We start from the raw sequence: 21638 nt of genomic DNA, 5'->3' as shown, positions 1-21638 counted from the left end.
GGCTGGATTCGTTTTTGTTTTAATCACAGGTGTGGGATATGGGCTGCTTCTGGTTGTCCTCAGCAGCTGACTATAAATTGTGATTTTGCCAGCTGAAGATAGTTTACATTTGGAATTCTGGGGACGCTTGAGAGAATATAAAATGCCAGAACCCTGAGTGGACCTGTGGTGGCCCTGCTGTTGCTTTTGCTGGCAGTTTGCTGGCAGTCTGCTGGCTGGAGACACTGGCCCTGTGGGGCTTGATGCCCCTCATCTGCAGGAAGCAGTCTAACGACATCAGTGTTCTTTTTCTCCTACCTAGTGTTGGGGGTCGGAAGGGCTATATAGAGGCAGTGTAGGGAGGTAGGAAAAAGAACCCAATAAAGTTGCCAAAAGTGTAGTTAGGCAGATATCTATATTGTAGCTAACTGCAGCGGGATTCTTAAAGCCAGCTGGAGGGTGGGCTGTGCTCCAACGCATTCCCCTAAGTGTCATGGTGACCTGGATCCCCAGTGTGGCATCACTGAGTTAGTCCTTCCCTGTCCCAAGAGAATGCGCCCGTTGTTTTATGAAAGGCTGGCAAAGGGCGAAGTGGAAGCACTTCTGCGTCTCTACCCTCCACCATGTAAGCACATGACAAGAAATCTACCATCTTACACTGCCCAGGCCTCCCCAGGTGCCAAGCCTATCAGGAACGTGGCCTTAGGCTTCTCATCTCTAAAACTCCAAGCAACACATTTCTGCTCTTTATAATTATCTTTTCTGTGGTGGTTTGGGGCAGGGGGCAGTTGTTTATATTTTTATAGCAGGAGAAAAACACTAAAACAGATGGTAAAAGAGAAAATGTACCTCAAGACTCACCCTTAGTAAATTTTACTTGACATAAATAATGTCAGGCAGCAATCAAATGATAGAAACTGATCTATACACTTTCACCTGGGACCTGGCACTATTAAGTAGTAGGGACCAAGGAAACTTGTATCTGTCACAAATATTTCTGTGAATAATCCAGACAAATCATACAGAAATCATTCACCACACACTCCATTAAGCTTGTGAAAATCAGCAGAGTCTTGAGGTAGGAAGCAACGCGTTCTTTCTGCAGACAAGAACTCAGCTCTGAACTATTCTCCTTTCAGTGCTGGGAACTGAACTCATGGCCCTCACATGTCAAGAAAGCACGTGATCCCAGCACTCAGTGAGGCAGGCGTATCTCTGGTCTACAAAGTGAGTCCAAGACAACTAAGGCTCCACAGAGAAACCCTGTCTTGAAAAAACAAAACAAAACAACACAACAAAAACAAGAAAGCACGCTATTACATCTGTAACTCTGATGTAAAATGGGAGCTGGGCGTCCACCTTGTGTCCTCTCTGTTTCAAGACGCTCAAATCCTAGAACCAAGTACCAGCCTGGTCACTGCTGAGCAGCGATCACATTAAGCAGCAGGTGATCGTATTCAGCACAGCCAAGCGGCTGACGCAAGAGGATAGAATGCCTAAAGCCACCGTAGGGAGGGTCTATGTTAGCAAAAGCGAACATGTTTAGCTTTATTTCATGCTTAATTATTATTGTCGGGCATGTGTGAGGAATGTCTGTGTAGGTGTGTGTGTAGGGGTCAGAGGACAACGTTGTGGAATTGGACCTCCCCTGTATACCTTCATATGGCTTCTAGGGATCAAGACTAGGTTGTCCGGCTTGTGTGGCAAGTGCTTTTTAAACTGCTGTACCATCTCTTTGGCCCCTGTGTATCATGTTTAAAAGAAGCTTAGCTACGGGCAGAGTTCATTGGTACAACTCTTGCCTAGGACCTGTGAACCTGGCTGCATCCCCCAGCTCTGCTAAAGAGAGGAGGAGAGAGGGCCGTGGCGTGGCGGTAGAGTGGCACTACCTGTCTCTTTGCTTTGAGTTCTCTGTGGCTCCCAACATAAGCAAGAATTTTGAGGCCAGGACACCAGCGTTTCAACTCAAGTTCCCACTTGAGTATGTTACAGCTCCTCATGACGACAAGATGAGGGCCCCAATTACCTGTAAAAGAAAAAAAAAATGTGTGAGATCCAGGTACCTAAAGCTGAGTTTGATCAGAAGCTTATTAAGTACATGGCCCCCAGAGAAAGCAGAAACCAAGGGAAGCGTTGTTACCATCCTCCAGTGTCACTGCACTACACATAGCAGGAGCAAGTGTGCCTCTGCTGCACTACGACAGGGGTCAGGCAGGCTCTCCACAACACCGCCGAAAGAATAAACGCAAATAAAACCAGGACCCACTAACAACCATATGAACTTCCGTCATGAGCCCGGGAAAAACTCTTGTCTAAGCCTGGAGTGGAGGTGCACGCCTTTAATCCCAGCACGCAGGAGGCACTGGCAGGGAGAGTGTTATGAGTTCTACGTCAGCCAAAGCTATACAGTGAGACCTTATCTCAGACAACTAACTAACTAACTAACTAACTAACTAACTAACTACAACAACAACCATTTTCTTTGGCAAGCCAACTCCCCAAAACAAGAAGGTTGCTGACTTGGACCTCAGGCCCTGATTTATCCTCCCCAGTAAGTAGCAAGCAGCCCATAATCCCAGACAGACAGGCACGTCCTTAGGTACCCACTTCTAGCAGGAACATATTCAGTTTACCCAGTGACCAAACTCTGCCTGAACACTGCATTCTAATGTCAGTAAGCATAACTCAGAAAGCAAAACTTAAATGAAATGAGTGCACATAGGGTCAAAGACAGAAATGGCTATTTTAAGACATAGCTGCATTTCATGTATCTGCAGCCATGGCTGAAGAATTGCTACTGGTTCTGAAAAGAAACTGCTCAAAAGAAAAATGAACTACCATTAACAACGGAAGTTTCAGAGAAAAACACTTAGCAGAAATCAATAAACCTTTTCCTCCCTTATTGGCAGTGATGCTACGGATCAAGCCAGGATCTCTCTCAACACCGGACTCAAGAGACGGCTTTTTCAGAGGACCAAGTCTGAGTCCCAGCACATGCTTCAGGTAGCTCACAGCTGCCTGTATCTTCAGCTGCAGGAGGGTCTAGTCGCTGGCCCCAGTGGACACAGCACAGCAGGAACGAGGAGGTGAGAGGACGACGGCAGGAGTCAGTTCTCTACTGAATTCAGGTCTTTAGGCTTCAAGGCAAAGTATACCCACCCACTGGACCATCTCCAACTCTATTTTCTTCTTTAAAATCAAAACAAAGGCCGGGTGTGGTGACACATGCCTGGGGAGGCAGAGGCAGGCAGATCGCTGCGAGTCCGAGGCCAGCCTGGTCTACAAAGCAAGTCCAGGACAGCCAAGACTACACACAGAGACCCGTTCTCCAAAAACCAAAAGCCACCCAAAAAAACAATTAATTAATTAATTAATACATACTGTTTGTGGAGGACCAGTGGTTATCTAGGACAAGGTTGAGGCCAACAGGCATTAATTTGGACTAGAGAGATGGAAGACGACAGGACACTAGGAAAGAGCATCTACTGTTACTCCCAGGGGCCAGGCAGAACAAGGAGGGCAAGTTAGCTAGCTCCTCCTCCTCTCACACAGGCGTCCGTCCCCGAGGCAAGCCACGTGACACTCTGCACACCAGACTCCTCACAGAGCCTCAGCAGCCATCACAAAAGTGGACGAGCCTCCCAACCCAGGCGCGCAGCGATGCTCCCCTCTAGCTGAAGCAGTCACACTGCACAAGGACCTCAGCCCTCCCTCCACAGGGACATCTACCACCTCTCCAGCTGTGCCAGTCCACTGCACTCCAGCTGCACATCCATGGCTCTAGGAACCTGGTTCCCTCACACACAGGGTGATGGGCTTCCTTGTCCTTCCTGACATTCCTCCCTGTAGGTCTGTGTACCTGTCATTCCCAAAAGACGATTTGAATTCAACTACTCATTCCCTCACAATTAATAACATTAAGACTTCTACTTTAGAAGTATAGACAGCCAGGCATGGTGGCACACTTGGGAGGCAGAGGCAGATGGAGCACTGTGAGTTCAAGGCCAGCATGGTCTACAAAGTGAGTGCAGGACAGCGAAGATAACACAGAGAAACCCTGTCTTGAAAAACTAAAAAGTATAGACAACCTTTTTTTTTTTAAATAGACAATCTTTCTAACTATGAAGTTCATAGGAAAACCCAAAATTTTAATAACATGTAGTCAACCATTTCCTTAAACTTTAATTGGAAAATTCTAGAAATAACAATTCATAAATTTTAATTTGTATACTGAAAAATAGTGCAATCCCTTTGTCCATTCTATCCACACTGTCTGTACATGCCACCTGTCTGCACCACCTGATGAAACACTGGTTATCAGATCCATGGTCGAGGTACAGCAGGGCTTCTTCAAGTGACACTGAATCTGGCATTTTGGGCATGTCAAAGAGAGGTTATTATATGCTTATTTTCAGTAAAAGTTCTGAACTTAAGATGAAATATAGCATAGTCCAGGATTTTAGCACCTGCTGGGGTCTGAGAACATGTCTCCTGAAGATAGGATAGACTTTTAATATAGTAAAATATTTAGCACCCTTTTCTCTTAAATAATAAAAAAGGCAGAATATTTTTTTCATCTTGAATTAACTATATACACGAATCTATGTTTTGTTTTTGTTTTTTTTAAGACAGAGTTTCACGATATAGCCTTGGCTGCCCTGGACTCACTTTGTAGACCAGGCTGGCCTGGAACTCACAGCAATCCGCCTGCCTCTGCCTCCCAGAGTGCCCACCACGCCCAGCGTGAATCTACTTTTTAGAACTGTATTTAAGGAATGACAATACCAGCAGGGTATGATGTACATGTCTTTAATCCCGACACTTGGGAGGCAGAAGCAAGTGGATCTCTTTGAGTTCAAGGCTTGTCTACATAGTGAATTCCAGGACAGCCAGGCCCATGTAGGAGACCCTATTGAAAGAAAGGAAGTGGGGCTGGAGAGATGGCTCAGCAGTTAAGAGCACTGGCTGCTCTTCCAGAGGTCTTGACTTCAATTCCCAGCAGCCACATGGTTTTCAACAACTGTCTGTGATAATCTAGTGCCCTCTTCTGGTGAGCATGAAGACAATGTACTCATACACACAACAAATAAGCCTTTTTTTAAAAAGAGGGGGAAGAAGAGAGGAAGAAAGGCAAGGGGAGAAGGAGGGGAGGGGGAGGAGACAGAAGACACAGAGACACTAGGCCAAAAAATAGAAAGAAGCACTCCCTTCATGGAGAGGTTAGGGATAAAAGGGACATACCAAAACATAATAAAGGCTACACGCAGCAAGCCAATAGCCAACACCAAGGCAAATGGAGAGAAACTCAAAAGTAATTCCACTAAAATCAGGAACAAGACAATGATGTCCACTCTTTCCAATATAGTAATTGAAATTCTAGCTGGAGCAATAAGACAACTGAAGGAGACTGAGGGGATAACAAATTGGAAAGGAAGAAGTCAAAGTGTTTTATTTGCAGATGACATCATAGTATACATAAGTCACCCCAAAAATCCTACCAGCGAACTCCTACAGCTAATAAACACCTTTAATGATGTGGCTAGATACAAAATTAACCCTTACCCCAACACCCACCCCTCAAAAATCAGTAGCCCTCATATACAGAAATGACAAACGAACTGAGAAAGAAACCAGGGAAGCAACGCCCTTCATCACAGGCACAGATAGTTTAAAGTCTCTCGGGGCAACTCTAACCAAGCAAGACCTGTATGGCAAAACCTTCAAATCTTTGAAGGATGAAACTGAAGATTATCACAAGATGGAAAGATCTCATGGACAGGTAAGATTTATATAGCAAAAACGGACATCCTACCAAAAGCAATTCACAGATTCAATGCACTCTCCATCAAAATTCCAACATAATTCTTTGTCTTGAAAGGACAATGTCCAACTTCATATTAAAACAACAACAAGCAGGGTGTGGCAGCGCACGCCTTTGATCCCAGCACTCGGGAGGCAGAGGCAGGTGGATCACTGTGAGTTCGAGGCCAGCCTGGTCTTATATAGTGAGTTCCATGACAGCCAAGGCCACACAGAGAAACCCTGTCTTAAAGACTGAGAAACAATTAAGGAAATGTTCAGCATTCGTAGACATCAGGGAAATGCAAATCAAAACCACTCTGAGACTCCATTTTACAACAGTCACAAAGATGCAGCACATGCTGGCGAGGAGGGGTGTGGATAAGGGGAACACTCCTCCATTGCTGGTGGGGAGCAAACTTGTGCAGCCACTATGGAAATCAATCTGGCAGGTCTTCAGAAAGGTGGGAACTGATCTACCTCCAGGCCCAGCTACACCACTTCTTCCTGGGATGCTCTATCCTAGCACAGGACATGTGCTTAGTCATGTTTGCTGCAGCTTTATTCATAATAGTAAGAAACTGGAAACAACCCGATGTCCCCCAACTGAAGAACAGACAAAGATAATGTGGCACGTTTCCAAAGAAGCATTACTGAGCTGTTACAGAACAATGACATCGCCGGGCGTGGCGGCGCACACCTTTAATCTCAGCACTTGGGAGGCAGAGGCAGACGGATCACTGAGTTCAAGGCCAGCCTGGTCCATAAAGCGAGTCCAGGATAGTCAAGGCTACACAGAGAAATCCTGTCTTGAAAAAGAAAACAAAACAAACAAAAACAAAAAACAAAAAACCAACAAAACAACAACAAAAAAACAACCCCCCCCAAAAAAAACCACACCAAAAACAAACAAACAAACAAAACCCCCTATGACATCATGAAATTTGTAGGCAAATGAATAGAATCAGTGGGTGACAGGGGGGGAAAAAAAAAAAAAAAAATCAACCTGAGTGAGGTAGCCCAGACCCAGAAAGACAAACATGGCACATACTCACTTCTAAGTGGACATTAGTTGTTAGGTAAAGGATTATCATGCTGCAATACACAGATCCAGACGAGCTAAGTCTTGTATTTTCCTGCATATAAGATGACTTTTTAAGCACGAAAAATCTGTGCCAAAGTCTGAGGTCGTACTTACCTGCAGTTTGCTGCCGGCGCATATAGTGGGGGGTCCCACAGCCAATATCCTGCTCTGTGCAGGGTTGAGGGGGGTGAGGAGGGTGGGGGAAGTGGGGGTGGGTCAGGTTGTAAAGCAGGGAGGAGCAATACACACATCTTCCTGTACCTTAAGGAGGAAAACATGAGCATGGACTGGCTCTCCACCAGAACCCACCCATTCAACTCAGAGGGCTGAGTGTGGAACACACCTTAAAGGGGCAGTGTAGGCTGGCACTGGCTGCCTGCCAGCATTTAATAAAGTGCCTGGCTGTCTGTGCCCTGCCTGCAAATAGACACATGCCCGAGTCTGCTGCACGGGGTGCGCCTTAGAAGAGGGGTGGTCTTATACAGTGAGAATATTCCAAAGTCTGTATTTTAACTAGAAAAGCTGGGGTCGTCTTATACTCCAGAAAGTACAGTAACATGGAGGGCTCAAGGGGAGACACATGGATGTCCCTGGGAAGGGGAAATGAAATAGGATTTTGTGGGAGGACCGGGGGCAAATAGGGATAGGAACAGGAGGGTCCAGTTGGGCCGGGAGTGACGCAAAGAGATGACTAGAACTGGGGGTATTTGAGGAGTGATGCAGAAACCTGGTTCAGTGGTAAGCCACAGGAACCCACAAGAATGACCCTAGTGAAGTCTCCAAGTAATGGGGATACGGAACCCCAAACGACCTTCTATCATCACACAAGGTTCCTGGCGTGAGACTGGGACATCAGCCCCGCCACAAAGCCTTCAACCTGCAGTTTGTTCTGTCTGCATCATGTGCTGGGGTAGTGGAGGCACAGAACTTGTGGGAGTGGCCAACCCCACAAGTCCAACTTGAGGCCCACAACAAAGAAGGATCCTGAAGCCCATGCCTGACACTGTGTGGATGGCCAGGAGCTAGAGGCCGGTCAGCCCAGGACAGAAGCACACACAACTGGCCAAAAAAAAAAAAAGGTCAATGAATGATTCCCAATGATATTCTGCTATACTGAGGTCGGTGCCCAGCCCAACTGTCATCAGAGATATGTCACCCACAAATAACAGAAGCAGTTGCAGAGACCCACAGCCAAACACTAGGCAGAGCCAGGGAGCCCACACACAAGAGGGGGAGGAAGGATGGTAGGAGGGAGAGGAGTGAAGGGTACCACAGGAACATGGGCCACAGAGTCAACTAAGCAGGGCTCATAATGGCTCCCAGAGACTGAAGCAACGAACATGGACCCTGTATAGGTCAGAGCCAGGTCCTCTGCATATACATTATGACTGTGTAGCTTGTTCTTATGGCACTGCCAACAGTGGGAGTGGTGGTGTCTCTGACTCTTTGGCCTGCACTTGGTTGCCTTGTCCAGCCTTGATTTGAGAGCTTATGCCGGGTCTCTCTCTCTCTCCTTCCTTTCTTTCGGAGACAGGGTTTCTCTGCGTAGCCCTGGCTGTCCTGGACTCACTTTGTAGACCAGGCTGGCCTCTAACTCACAGAGAGCCACCTGCCTCTGCCTCCTGAGTGCTGGGATTAAAGGCCATGCCTGGCTATGGATATCCCTAGAATGCTTGCTCTTTTTTCTTTTCTTTTTTCTTTCTTTCTTTCTGAGAAAGGTAAGTGGATCTGGGGGGAAAGGAAGGTTGGGTTAGGAACTGAGAGATATAAATGGAGGGAAGGGAAATGCAGTCACAATGTAATGTAGAAGAGTAAAAATAAATAAAAAATTAAAAAAGAAAGTCATTTCCTGGCTCAGGTAAAGGACGGGGAGCAGAAGAGGTTGACAAAGTCTCCTCCCTCAGATCCAGCACATGCTGCTAGTGGAGACTGAGAGACTCTTACCTTCATTACAGGCAAGGTGAGCAAAAAAAGCAATGATCTGTACAGTTTTCCCAAGCCCAGCTTCATCAGCTAAAATGCCATTGAGATTCTTCCGGTACAGCTTGGCCAACCAGTCAAGGCCTATCTTCTGATAGTCTCGAAGAGCACCATATAGCAAAGATGGAGCGCTGAACTTCACCTACAGTGACAGACACACCAGCCGAATCATGACTAACTGGCACACTTTCTCAGAGCCCAAGTGATTTACAAAGCCTAAAGACAGCAAGAACTGCCTTTTCTAGCAATTTCTGTGAAGCCTGTTGGGAGGCAGGAAAAGCTTTCCTCACCGAAGTTGTGACCCGGGCACTGCCCTTAGGGAGGATGGCTTCAGCCACAGCAGTAACTTCTGTGATGTCCTTGGTGTTGGCTTTCCCCAGGCCCATTCTCTCTGCAGCTTTAAACTGGTCCATGATAAAGAGAGAGTCGATGAGAACTGCATCCCTCCGGCTGTCCCTATCGCCAGGACAGTCTTCCACATCTGCAACAACAGTAAGGGAGACAGCGACAGCTAGGACTGCTGAGTGTTATGAATGTCAACACAGAAGAAGGGTGAGAGAAGACCGACTGTCTGTCCTTCTCACACACCATCATGCTATCTGCATATGACTGACTCCAGCAAACAACATAATCAACTCTACCTGGGACTCACAGCATGGCTGCTCTAGCCTGGTGTCCAGGAGATGCTCTGTGACTCAAGGACAGTGACATGGACCAAGTTACAGTCACCGCAGGTTAATGGACAGCCTTGTCTGTGACCCTTGCTGTGGAAGGGGACTGTGAAAGGGCCTGACCTCCCTAGGAGGTGCTCTGGCAATGGCCTCACCCCTTCACGGCCCCACGTACCCTGTCTTCCCTCTCACATGCTTCCACCTGTCTAGTAAGCAGAAGAGTCAGAGTGAGGAAGGACGAGTCACACGTCTGTGCATTAAAAACCTGCAAGTTAATAAACAAGCACAGCACCTGCTGGACAAACAAGGAGATGCTAGGAAGACACATTTCTACCTGCTTTCCAACTCACCACTGCTCTGATAAATACAAGAAGTAAAAAACACAGAATTTGCCAGGCGGTGGTGGGCATGCTTTTAATCCTAGAAACAGTAATGGGGGCTGGGAGGGGTGCAGAGGCAGGCAGGCAGGAATTCCAGGCCAGCCTCGTCTACCAAGAGAGTTACAGGACAGCCAAGGTTGCACAGAGAAATCCTATCTTGGGGGATCCAGCCAAAAGCAAGCAAACAAACCTTAAAACCCCAAACCAAAATAAAACAAACACAAACCCTGAAGCTTATTCAATAAGGAAACTACATATAAAACACATCCCCCCCCCCCCCCCCGCGGCTCATATTCTTTTACTCTTTGTTTACAGTTACACACAAGCATTATCCTATCCAAACCCAAAGCCCCTGCCACAAGTCACACAGACTGAACAACCTGTTCTTGGGCCAGTATTTCCAACTTTTTACCTCTTTTAAGTCTTTGCTTTGGCTTTCACCTTAAACCCGCTTCCCCCCCCCCCCTTAATATTTTATTTAATTTATGTGTACTGGTGTGAGGGTGTCAGATCTTGGAGTCAAAGACCATTGTGAGCTGTCATGCGGGTGCTGGGAATTGAACCTGGGTCCTATGGAAGAGCAGGCAGTGCTCTTAACCACTAAGCCATCTCTCCAGCCCCTAAACCTGCATTCTTTACAACACTAAAAACATACCTTCTTCCCCGCTTGACTCTTCATGACCAGGCTCAGGCTGCGGCCACTGGAAAGTCGGCAGAAAGGCCCCTTCATACAGCTTCATCAAGTCAATTAAGGGCAATTCAGCTGCAAGGAGTGAGAGGGACAAACAGGGTCATTTTGTAAGTGTAATTTAGCTGCCAAGAAAAAGAAAATCACTCAGAAAGGCACAGCAAAAAAACTGGATGGGTAGCTTGTCACATGCATCTCTCTCCCTGAAACAGTAGGTGTAGGCTGGCATTGCTTGGCCAACATGACTAGAGACCATGTACATATAGTCAACTAGCACATATCTGAAAACCCACTATCTAAAATTTGAAACTTCAGAACAACATTTTTTCTCACAGTTTTGGATTTCAAAGCACTTTGGATTCTGAGTTTTTAGATTAGAAATTTACAACTTTCATGTTTGGAGAGATGGCTCAGTGGCTAAAAGCACTGGCTGCTCTTCCAGAAGTCCTGAGTTCAATTTCCAGTACCCACATGGCAGCTCACAACAGTCTGTAACTTTAGTTGCAGAGGATCTGACACCCTCGCACCAATGAATATAAGTAAAAGTTAAATAAATTAAAAGAAGAAATTTACAACTTGCAAATTCTAAAAGTACATTTCTTTTTCCCCAAAACTAAATGCCTATAATTAATAAGAAGTCTAAATATTTTTTCAGTTAGATTTATTAGAATTAACATTTTTAAGATTTATTTATTTTATATGTGTGTTTTGCATATATTTATGTCTGCATCAAGTGCAGGTCTGGTGCCCACAGAGGCCAGAAGAGAGCACTGGATCCTCAGAACTGGAATACAGATGCTGCCATGTAGGTGATGCTAGGAATCAAATCTGTGTCCTCTGAAAGAGCAGCCAGTGCTCTCAGCTGCTGAGCCATGTATCCAGTTCTTAATATTAATTACATTTTCAGACCAGGGCCGGGCGTGGTGGCGCACGCCTTTAATCCCAGCACTCGGGAGGCAGAGGCAGGCGGATCGCTGTGAGTTCGAGGCCAGCCTGGTCTACAAAGTGAGCCCGGGACAGCCAAGGCTACACAGAGAAACCCTGTCTCAGAAAAAAAAAAAAAATTTTTTTTTCAGACCAGGTCTTACCATGTAGCCCAGGCTGACATAGACCTGACAAAGACATTTCACATTAAGAAAAAAAGGATATACCAGGCAAGTGTCACACACCTTTAATCTTAGAACTCATGAGGCAAAGGAAGGAGCTCACTTCTGAGTTCAAGGTCAGCCTGGTCTACATGGCAAGTTTCTGTCTAGCCATGGCTAAACTATGAGACCCTGTTTGAAAATAAATAAATAGAAGCTAGAGAGAGAGGACGGCTCAGGGTTAAGAACACTTGTTGCTTTTGCAAAGAAGTCAGGTTTGATTCCCAGCTGCCACATGGTAGTGAACTGACTGACACCCACAGCTGCGGTCCAGAGGACCTGCTCCCCAAAAGACTGGCCACAGCAGCCATAAGTACACATGTGCCGCATGTACAACAAACACAGGCACAGCACTCAATGAAATAAAATGAATGAAGCCAATTTAAATCTTTATTTACAAGTTAAAAGAACTACTTAAAGCTAAGCACTTTTTTTCAACTGAGACTAGAAAATGAGTGAAGAACAGTGTGTTCCTCAGCTCATGGCAGCCGCTCAAGACTGTGAAAACACGCTGAGTCCGATAGCAAAGCTGATGAACCTGCCAGAGTTTCTGGAAACTAACATGGAGAGCTGCAAGGTTTTGAATTTAACAGTTTATTATATTCCACTTTAGGAAATTCCAGAGAACAACCACATCTGTGCTTGACAAAGTGTCAAACGATGACACAGAAATACTTTGACAAGTGCACACACAACTACACTTAGAAAGAAACCAGCATCACAGACTGTCTCATCAAGACTAGCAAAACCTCCTTCAACTCACTCGCCCATGACTCACAGCACCCAAAGTACTGGTTTAACAGACACCTGTGTGAATAAGCTAAGTGAAACCTAAACAGTGTCTATAGATAGGTGTGTTGTGTTTATAGTGCACTTCTCCCAAATTTTCTGCATGCTTGAAAAATTCTGTCTACATATCTTCCACGTCTATGCAAGTGAATAAAACAGGAAAGTGTTCATATAATGATTCCATAAAGTACCTTAGAAAAAAACCGTTAACGCCCTAAAAGCAACATCATCCATGTTCGTAAAGCAGTGTAACATGATCTCTTTTAAACAGAACATTAAGTGGCTCAAATTAACTTCGCCCCATGTCCAGGAAGAAAACTGCAACAGGTTCCTGAAGACGACGGTGCTGTGCACAACCCATGAGCGTAGTGCAAAGATTAGACCCAACCCCACTAGACGGCCAGCCCTGGCCAGGCTCGGTTTGCCCTGCTCATACACACACTTGCTCTGGAAACCAGCCCAGGTCAGGGATGTTTTAAAAAACCATCATCAGGGCTGGAGAGATGGCTCAGCGGTTAAGAGCACTGTCTGCTCTTTTAGAGGTCCTGAGTTCAATTCCCAGCAACCACATGGTGGCCACAAGAGTCTATAATGGGATCTAATGCTTCTTCTGGCAGGGACTATATATGCACACAAAACACTTGTACATAAATTAATAAAAAATCAAAAACCCAAAAACAAAAACAAAGCCGGGTAGTGGTGGCGCACGCCTTTAATCCCAGCACTCGGGCAGGCGGATCGCTTTGAGTTCGAGGCCAGCCTGGTCTACAAAGTGAGTCCAGGACAGCCAAGGCTACACAGAGAGACCCTGTCTCGAAAAACCAAAAGCAAAAACCAAAAACCTAACAGCCAAATGAACCACAGACAGACATGAGAAATGCAGCTCAGTGTCAGAGAACTCTTCCTCTTCACCACCAGCTCTAAAGCTGCTACCAGCGCAGCATACAGCTTGGCATAGCTAACTGCGTGAGCTACATGATCCTGCTGACCGGCCATGCTGTGCACCTGAACAAGCGCAGAGCCGCTCGTGTGCAGGCACCACAGAACAGCAGCACTTGTCAAGGGGCTGTGCTTCGTCTCCACGTGGTAGGGAGACTCACAGCAGAGTTCAAGGAAGTGAACCACAAAGAGTCTAATGAAGCTGTGATCGCCAGGACACACGTAACTCAACACCAGAGATGGTTTCCTTGAACTTGGCAGCACAGTGCCCCAAGTAGTGCTGTCATTTGTATGCGACATTGTTTTCAAACACTCCTGTGTGTGTGTTTAATGTGTAATAAAGTGTTTTCGGGAAGAGAGCAACAGCCTACCTTCTTTAGCCAGATTAGAAAGCTCTGTGTGGTGGTCCACAGGCCCTTCAAGTGCTTCTTCCTCTTCGATGGTCTCTTCTTCATCTTCCACTACAATGGTTATCATCAGGTCAGAGCCGGGCGAAGCTTCCCTTGAGCTTCTCAACATTACTAAACACTATTAGGCTCCAACACTGTTACACAGCTATTAAAGAAACTGAATCAATTAAATACTTCAATTTTTCAGGTTGATTCTGGAAAACCATTGCTAAGCAAGCGACAAATGGGGAGTGTTTTCCCTTTTACTTCAGCCTGTTTCCTTCCGTCTGCAGTAGACCTGCCTCTCTCACTCACAATACGGACGAGCTTCCCGCCCACTAACAGAGCCCACTGCAGAAAACTAGGCACAGACTTCACAGGTCGCATGCTTCCTCGGGACCCACCACTGCCTACCCCAGAGAAGAGCCCCAACCCAGACCAAATGTGCGCCCTCCCCTTAGCACTCCAGTGCTTCAAGAGCCATTAACTCTCCCCAACTAACACACTTCAGCCTTAGCCCTGAGCCCTGCCCCTCTCCTATCACAGGAGTCAGGGCTCTTGCAAAGAACTCTCCAGCATCCCCCAAGCACAACTCGTCCTCACTAGGCTATCTCAGAGGTTAAGAGGGCCAGCCCAAACCCTAACCCTGGCCACCCCCACCCCAGCAGTTCCTCAGCCGGCTTCTCCTCACCCATGACCTTCCCGTTCTGAAAGGTGTGCATGCGCACCCGCGCGCGCGCACACACACACCCGCACACACACCCACGCACACCCGCACCCGCGCGCACCCGCACACCCACACATACCCGCACACACACGCGCACACACCCGCAGACGCGCACACCCGCACACACACGCACACCCGCACACACACACACGCGCGCGCACCCACGCACCAGCACACACCCGCACACACACACCTGCACACACGCGCACGCACACACACGCAGACACGCACCCGCACGCACCCGCACACACACACACCCGCACGCACACACGCGCGCGCGCGCACACACGCACATACGCGCGCACACACGCACCCACGCGCACACCTGCACACCTGCACACTAGCCACTATCTCTACCACAACCCCAGACTCCTCAGTTCTTCAGTACAAAGCTTCTAGCGCTCACCATCTAGTCTTAAACATAAACAGCCTGGTACAGCCTTACCAGACAAGCCAGACCTGTCTTGAAATTTCTTTCTACCATTTTTTCCTGCACTAAAGGGAGCAGATGGCGTAGGAGAAAGAACGGTAAATGGGTGCGGCTGTCAGAGTGACAGCATCACAACCAGAGGACAGTCTGGGGCTATGTAAGGCTGTCTCAAAGAAACACAGTTTAAGGTAGTAACATCATATGCCTATAAGGCAAAAAAATTCCTACTGAGTTTAATTTCTCTAAACTAACCCACTACCCTAACAAGGAGATGGCCCCAAATCAGCCAGTTACATTCATAGTCTACAAAGAAAGTCATCTAAAGTCACTATTCAAGACTAGATGCCACCAAAACCCATCTGCTCCCCCAAGCCTTTCTCAAGCCATCCATCCACAGCTAGCTGCCCCGACAAACACACCCAGGCCTCCCAACATCAATGGGCAGCCAAGGAGGGGAGGGCAAGAACTCAGCCTACATCCTTCCCAGAGGACACCTGTACCTTCTGCCAGCTTCAGTGCCAACAGTCAGAGAGGGACCGCCTCCCAGGAGAATAGCTAAAACAAGAGACCAAGCACTAAGACAGAGGAGCAAACAGGAGAAGCAAGGGCTCTTTGAAGAGCACCGAGTTGCTATGTCAGCGCAGAGCAATGCAAGCCAGACTCCAAGTGCCCGTGAGCCACCGTTCCCTCTTTGTTTATACTGACAGTCACCACACTCATCACTGGCCAAGCTGTCCCAAACAAGAATCGGCCCACACCAAAACCCCAAGCTCTCAAGTCTGAAGGTCACACACTGCCAGCCGAGCCGATGAAGTCACAGCGCCGCTGAGACCCCCGAGGCTCGCTCACCTAGGACCTGCTACATCTCACCCCGTCACGTGTCTCCTCTAATATCCTATCCCTGCCTTCTTCCTCTGTTCCTACAACCAGGAGCCAGCACACATCTGTTCGCAAACAGGTCACACACCATGAACACAGGGTCATCTCAAGTCCCTCACATTGGAGTTACATGTGGCCAGCACTTAACCACGACAGGGGATCCTCCCCAAGAGCCCAGCGTGGTAACTATGGTGGGCAGTGAGCAGATCGTCTACCCTAACGTCCTACGGGGTCTCGAGGACATGAACAGACCTGGCACTGAGTCACCTCTGTGCAGCCCTCAGGCTCTCCAAATATTCCTGGATAAATACAAAGGTCAAGCTTCCCAAGCAGTAGAACACACTTGTCCATGGACAAAGGCAGAGTAGCTGTGTGTCAGGACAGCACAGGCGCACACTCTGCCCGTTATATAAAGGCACTAATAAGGCAGCAAGGGCTGGGGGACAAACCTTCATCATCAGTCAAAGATGTGCTAGCTTTTCTTTTCCTTCCTGAAAGTCCTAGATCCTGAAACAGAGTAAAAATCAGAAATGTGAAATTTAACAACACAGAACGGGATGGTGGCAGGCAGGTGCCCAGTGGAGAACCATCAAGGCATCTGCTGGGCCACCGTGGCACATACAGCACAGACAAGAGCGGGATGTAGACCCTCAGCTATTACTCAACTGCGTCCTCTCAAACGTGCAGATCCACACAGCTAGCAAGTGTCACTGTGATTTCTTTTTATTTTTTTGATTTGTTAGTTTTGTTTTTCAAAACAAGGTTTCTCTGTATTGCCCTGGCTGTCCTGAACTCACTATGTAGACCAGAATGGCTTTGAATTCACCCAGCTATCTGCCTGCCTCTGCCTCCCACCACCCAGAGCCACTGTATTTTCAAAGCAGACTGATTTCACAGCATGCTGACTTCTCCAGGTAATGTAACAAGACACTCTGTGTTAGAAGCAACAACCATGTACTCACCACAGAGTGCTCTGGTGATGCATCACATGTCTTTAGTCTGGACTCTTTCCCTAAAGAGACAAGAAATACAGTATTTTCACCAAAGCTGTAGCAAGATAATGCTTTAAAACGCAGAGAATGTTGTCTGCTTATGCAAGCTGAGTCCTGTGGCTGTCAACACTCAAGAAGTCCCACTTCCTCCCCCTGTAGAATATGCCCAGCCTCATTCCTCTCAGTAACCTAGGACAGCTGTTTGCATCTTATGGTTCTTTTTATACGCTTGCTGTTTGTTTTCTGAGTCAGGGTCTCGCTGACTGAGTTCAGGCTGGCTTCAAATTCACGAACCCCTGCCTCTTAACTGCTAAGGGTTGGGATTCAGATTTGTGCCACTTCGTGCAGCTCTCACTGTACAGCTCTACAGCTTTTAGCCCCTCAGCTGCTCCCGCCCCAGCAGTAAGAGAAGCATGAGGGCTCCAGGGACACTCTAAAGACTAGGGAAGACAGTGAGTGCCGAGTCCCCAAAGGGCCCGTGCCTGAGAGATAAGTCAACTGGTTTGTTTACTATCCAGAAACAGGACCTGAATTCTGAAAGCACTCAGAGCTGACCAGCTCTGAGTTACTGACACATGACCAAAGAGCTGAAATAAAAAGCTAGACTGTTGTGGGGCCTGGTGGTGCACACCTTTTAATTCCAGCACTTAGGTACTAGAGGCCAATCTTATATATATTGAGTTTTGGTCCAACAAGGGGCCAAAGAATGGGATCCTATCCACCCCCTTCTCGTGCATGCGTGCCTGCCTGCCTGCCTGCGTGCGTGCGTGCGTGTGTGTACATACACATATGCACACATGCACGCAATTAAGCAGAACAAATGCATGCACATGGTCTCTCTGGCCAATGAGCTCTCTAGCCAAAACCAGGAAGCTGCACAAAATAAAATATGAAAAATTCAAAGCCTGTGGGTATGTGTCCTAGAAGGTAAATGCAAGGCCTCACAAATGCTAGTCAGGTACTGTATTCCTGAGATTCATTAAGACTGTCTTTAAAAGCCCGGCAAAATGGCTCGATGGGCAAAATGGCTTGATGGGCAAAAGCACCTGCCACCAAGCCTGATAATCTAACCCCAATCCCCGGAACCCATATGACAGAAGGAGAACCCAGTGCGCAGGCGCATGGCAGCACACACTCACCACACACACACCACACACACATGACAGAAGGAGAACCCAGTGCGCAGGCGCATGGCAGCACACACTCACCACACACACCATACACATATGACAGAAGGAGAACCCAGTGCGCAGGCGCATGGCAGCACACACTCACCACACTCACCACACACACATGACAGAAGGAGAACCCAGTGCGCAGGCGCATGGCAGGACACACTCACCACACACACATGACAGAAGGAGAACCCAGTGCGCAGGCGCATGGCAGCACACACTCACCACACACACCGTCCACATGCACATCAATCAGCCTTTGACAATATTTAAATCATCATAGCTGGGCTAGCAGCACGGTGAGAAGGTGAAGGCCCTTACCACCAAGCCTGAGTTTGGTAGAAGGAGAGAACTTTCCCCAGGAAGTTGTCCTCCCACCTCCATGTGTGTCATGGTGCGCACATTTGTTTGTCCCCATTCCCACAATAAATAAATAAATATAATACAAAGAAGGTTTCACAACATACCTCTTCTGGAAACTTTTTGTAAATTTAAGGCTTTTTTTCTTTTCTCTTCCAATTCTACTTGTAGTTTTATTTCCACAACCTAAATAGCAAAAAAGAATAAAAGAACAAGTCATTAAGGATATGAGCTGAGGCCAGGCGTGGTGGCGCACGCCTTTAATCCCAGCACTCAGGAGGCAGAGGCAGGTGGATCGCTGTGGGTCCGAGGCCAGCCTGGTCTACAGAGTCCAGGACAGTCAAGGCTACACAGAGAAACCCTGTCTCAAAAACCAAAAAAACCAAAAAAACCAAAGCAACAAGAAGGATGTAAGCTGCACATAAAACAAACTCAAATAGGTAGCTGACCTCCTATACAAGGTTAAAAAGAAACAACAACAAAAAACACCTCAGTCTGATGCTCTCCTCTTTGTTTTGTATCCTGCTCAAATTCTATTAGATAGTAAATATGTGAATGTTCTTCTTCTTCTACCCCCCCCCCCCCCCCCCCCCCCCGGTTTTTCGAGACAGGATTTCTCTGTGTAGCCTTGGCTGTCCTGGACTCACTTTGTAGACCAGGCTGGTCTCGAGCTCACAGCGATTCGCCTGCCTCGGCCTCCCGAGCGCTGGGATTACAGGCGTGCCCACCACGCCCGGCCGTGAAAGTTGTTAAAATCAAGAAAGAGTAAGTAGGTGATGGGAGCAGGTGTCCGGGAAAAGGCTTTGCCTTCAATGGCCACAGCACACCACGAACTCCCGGACAGGCTTCCCACACTCTGGCCGCAGCTGTGCTTCCCACGGGCACAGACGTAAACAAAGAGCTCAGAATGGGTAGTCCTAAGCCTTGCACACGGCCTCAGTGCTGCTGCGGCTGCCGAGGCCCTGTCGCCAGCACACGGCTTCACACTCGGACACAGTAAAATTTTTATTTAGTTCCCACTGAATTCCAGCATTTACCTGTTCGATATTTGACCAAAAATATTCAATTTCCCTGGCAGTGGTGGCCGCAATCCGTCTCAGTCTGCTCTGCTCTTCCTTCTTCCCTTTCTCCTCACGGAGCCTCTTTTCCTCATGATGCCGGGCTACAGTTCTGACGAGCTGGCAAAGAGAAGTTCAAGAATTTGTTGTTATCAGGGAGTGGTGGTGCACAACTTTAATCCCAGCACTTGGGAGGCAGAGGCAGGCCGCGCTCTCTGAGCTGGAGGCCAGCCTGGTCTACAGAGTGTGTGCCAGGACAGCCATAGCTACATAGTGAAGCCAGGTGGGGGGGCGGGGGGGGGGAGCACGACGACGACACACTTCTCAGCCTAAAGTCACATATAAGGCAGGAAGCTAGGGTGGGAGGATCACAAGTTCAAAGCCAGCCTGATCCACAGAGAGAAACCATGTAAAGCCATGTAGTATTAGTGTCATGTATATTCTCCTAGGTTCTCAGGTATGTGAGATTAAAATATGGCTACAAACAAATAAATACTATCAATTTTTTTTTGGTCTGACTTTATTAGAACGTTATCTTACTATTTATATTTACTTTCGCCAGATATGAAACACTATCCGGTACTGCAATCCTCTTCCTGTTTCACATGACTAAATACCTTCCCATTCAACAAACACGAGTTAACATGCCTAAAGGTCACTGACTGTTTGACTGCATGAACACAGCTACATGTCTTGAGTTCCTACGCACAGACATCGTTGGGTTGAGGTAAGTCCTATTTCCCCTAAATATAAAGATGTTTATATGCTTATTTTAAACTTACTTCTTTGGCTGTAGCAAGCGTGTGTGCAGGTCAGGGCATGTGAGTAGGAGAGCACTACACTAGTGCTGGTACTTAACACATGAGCTATCTCATCTGCCGCAAAGCTCACTTTGGGGTTTTTTTGTTTGTTGTTGTTGTTGTTTGTTTTGTTTCCCCAAAACAGGGTTTGTCTGTGTAGCTCTGGCCATCCTGGACTCACTCTGTAGACCAGGCTGGCCTCGAACTCACAGAGATACTCCCGCCTCTGCCTCCCGAGTGCTGGGATTAAAGGCGTGCGCCACCACGCCTGGCTGGCAACACTGACATTTTTAAGGTTTCTTTTTCTAGTGTTAAGATGTACATGTGCATGCATACATCGTTTTACTGTGGTTGACAGGGTCTCATGTAGCCCAAATTGGCCTCAAATGTGCTATGAGCTAAAGACGATCTTCACCTTCTTGTCCTCTTACCTCCCACTCCCACATGTGTGAGCACAGCCTACAAGTGTGCACCCCACCTGTCCTGTGGGTCCTAGAGATCAAGCCCAGGGCTTCAGGCCTGCTAGGCAAACTCTAAGCGAATTACATCTTAGCCTGAAGATTTTACATTGACTTATTTTTAGGGGACAAGGTCTCCCTATATACTTCTGGCTGACCTGGAACTCAATGTAGACCAGGCTGGCTATGAACTCAGAATTCTACCTGCCTCTACCTCCCAAGAGCAGGGATTAAGGTCACGACCCACCATATCTGGCTCATGACTTAAAAGATTTATTTATTTTATGTATATGAGTGCTCTGTTTTCATGCATCCCTGAAGAGGGCACCAGATCTCATCATAGATAGCTGTGAGCCACCATGTGGTTGCTGGGAATTTAACTCAGGACCTTTGGAAGAGTAGTCAGTGCCCTTAACCTCTGAGCCATCTCTCCAGCCCCGTTGAAAAAGCTCTTAACCACTGAACCTTTTTTCCAGACCAAGATTCTATTATCTTCTGGTTTTGTTTTGTTTGGTTTGGTTTTTTTGAGCCAGGATTTCTCTGTGTAGCCTTGGCTGTCCTGGACTCACTTTGTAGACCAGGCTGGCCTTGAACTCACAGTGATCCACCTGCCTCTGCCTCCCGAGTGCTGGGATAAAAGGCATGGGCCACCACGCCCAGACCACAAGATTCTATTTCTAAGCTACCAGTCTGTGTTCAAACTCTCCAGAAAGTAGGGAGGAACAATTCAAGGTTAAGAACACACTCAAAACAGAGCACACACTGTCACGACCTCTCCAGTGGAGTCTGTGTGACAAACGTTACTGCAGACCCCGAGGCTGCGACCCTACTCAGGGAGAGCCTCCTGGAACGGGTCTGATGCTCCTGCCAGGAGTAACTACTTATAGCTTTTCTTTTTTCTCATTGTTTTGGAACA

General features: G+C 47.4%; 1 protein-coding gene across 1 annotated transcript in view; it reads right to left on the bottom strand.

The window, feature by feature from the left end:
- The window catches only part of Ep400 (E1A binding protein p400), a 101194-nt gene that overhangs the window by 43106 nt on the left and 36450 nt on the right, over positions 1–21638 (bottom strand). The window contains exons 8-16 of the mRNA XM_051161752.1: positions 19444–19584; positions 18514–18592; positions 16842–16891; positions 16329–16386; positions 13826–13915; positions 10549–10656; positions 9133–9323; positions 8807–8984; positions 1869–2005 (exon numbers count right to left, since the gene is read on the bottom strand). Of these exons, the coding sequence (XP_051017709.1) occupies positions 1869–2005; positions 8807–8984; positions 9133–9323; positions 10549–10656; positions 13826–13915; positions 16329–16386; positions 16842–16891; positions 18514–18592; positions 19444–19584 (1032 nt within the window). The remainder of the gene's footprint in view (positions 1–1868; positions 2006–8806; positions 8985–9132; positions 9324–10548; positions 10657–13825; positions 13916–16328; positions 16387–16841; positions 16892–18513; positions 18593–19443; positions 19585–21638) is intronic.

The sequence above is a fragment of the Acomys russatus genome, chromosome 19, assembly GCF_903995435.1.
Source record: "Acomys russatus chromosome 19, mAcoRus1.1, whole genome shotgun sequence".
NCBI classification, from domain to species: domain Eukaryota; kingdom Metazoa; phylum Chordata; class Mammalia; order Rodentia; family Muridae; genus Acomys; species Acomys russatus.
This window is presented reverse-complemented; position numbering and strand designations above follow the sequence as displayed.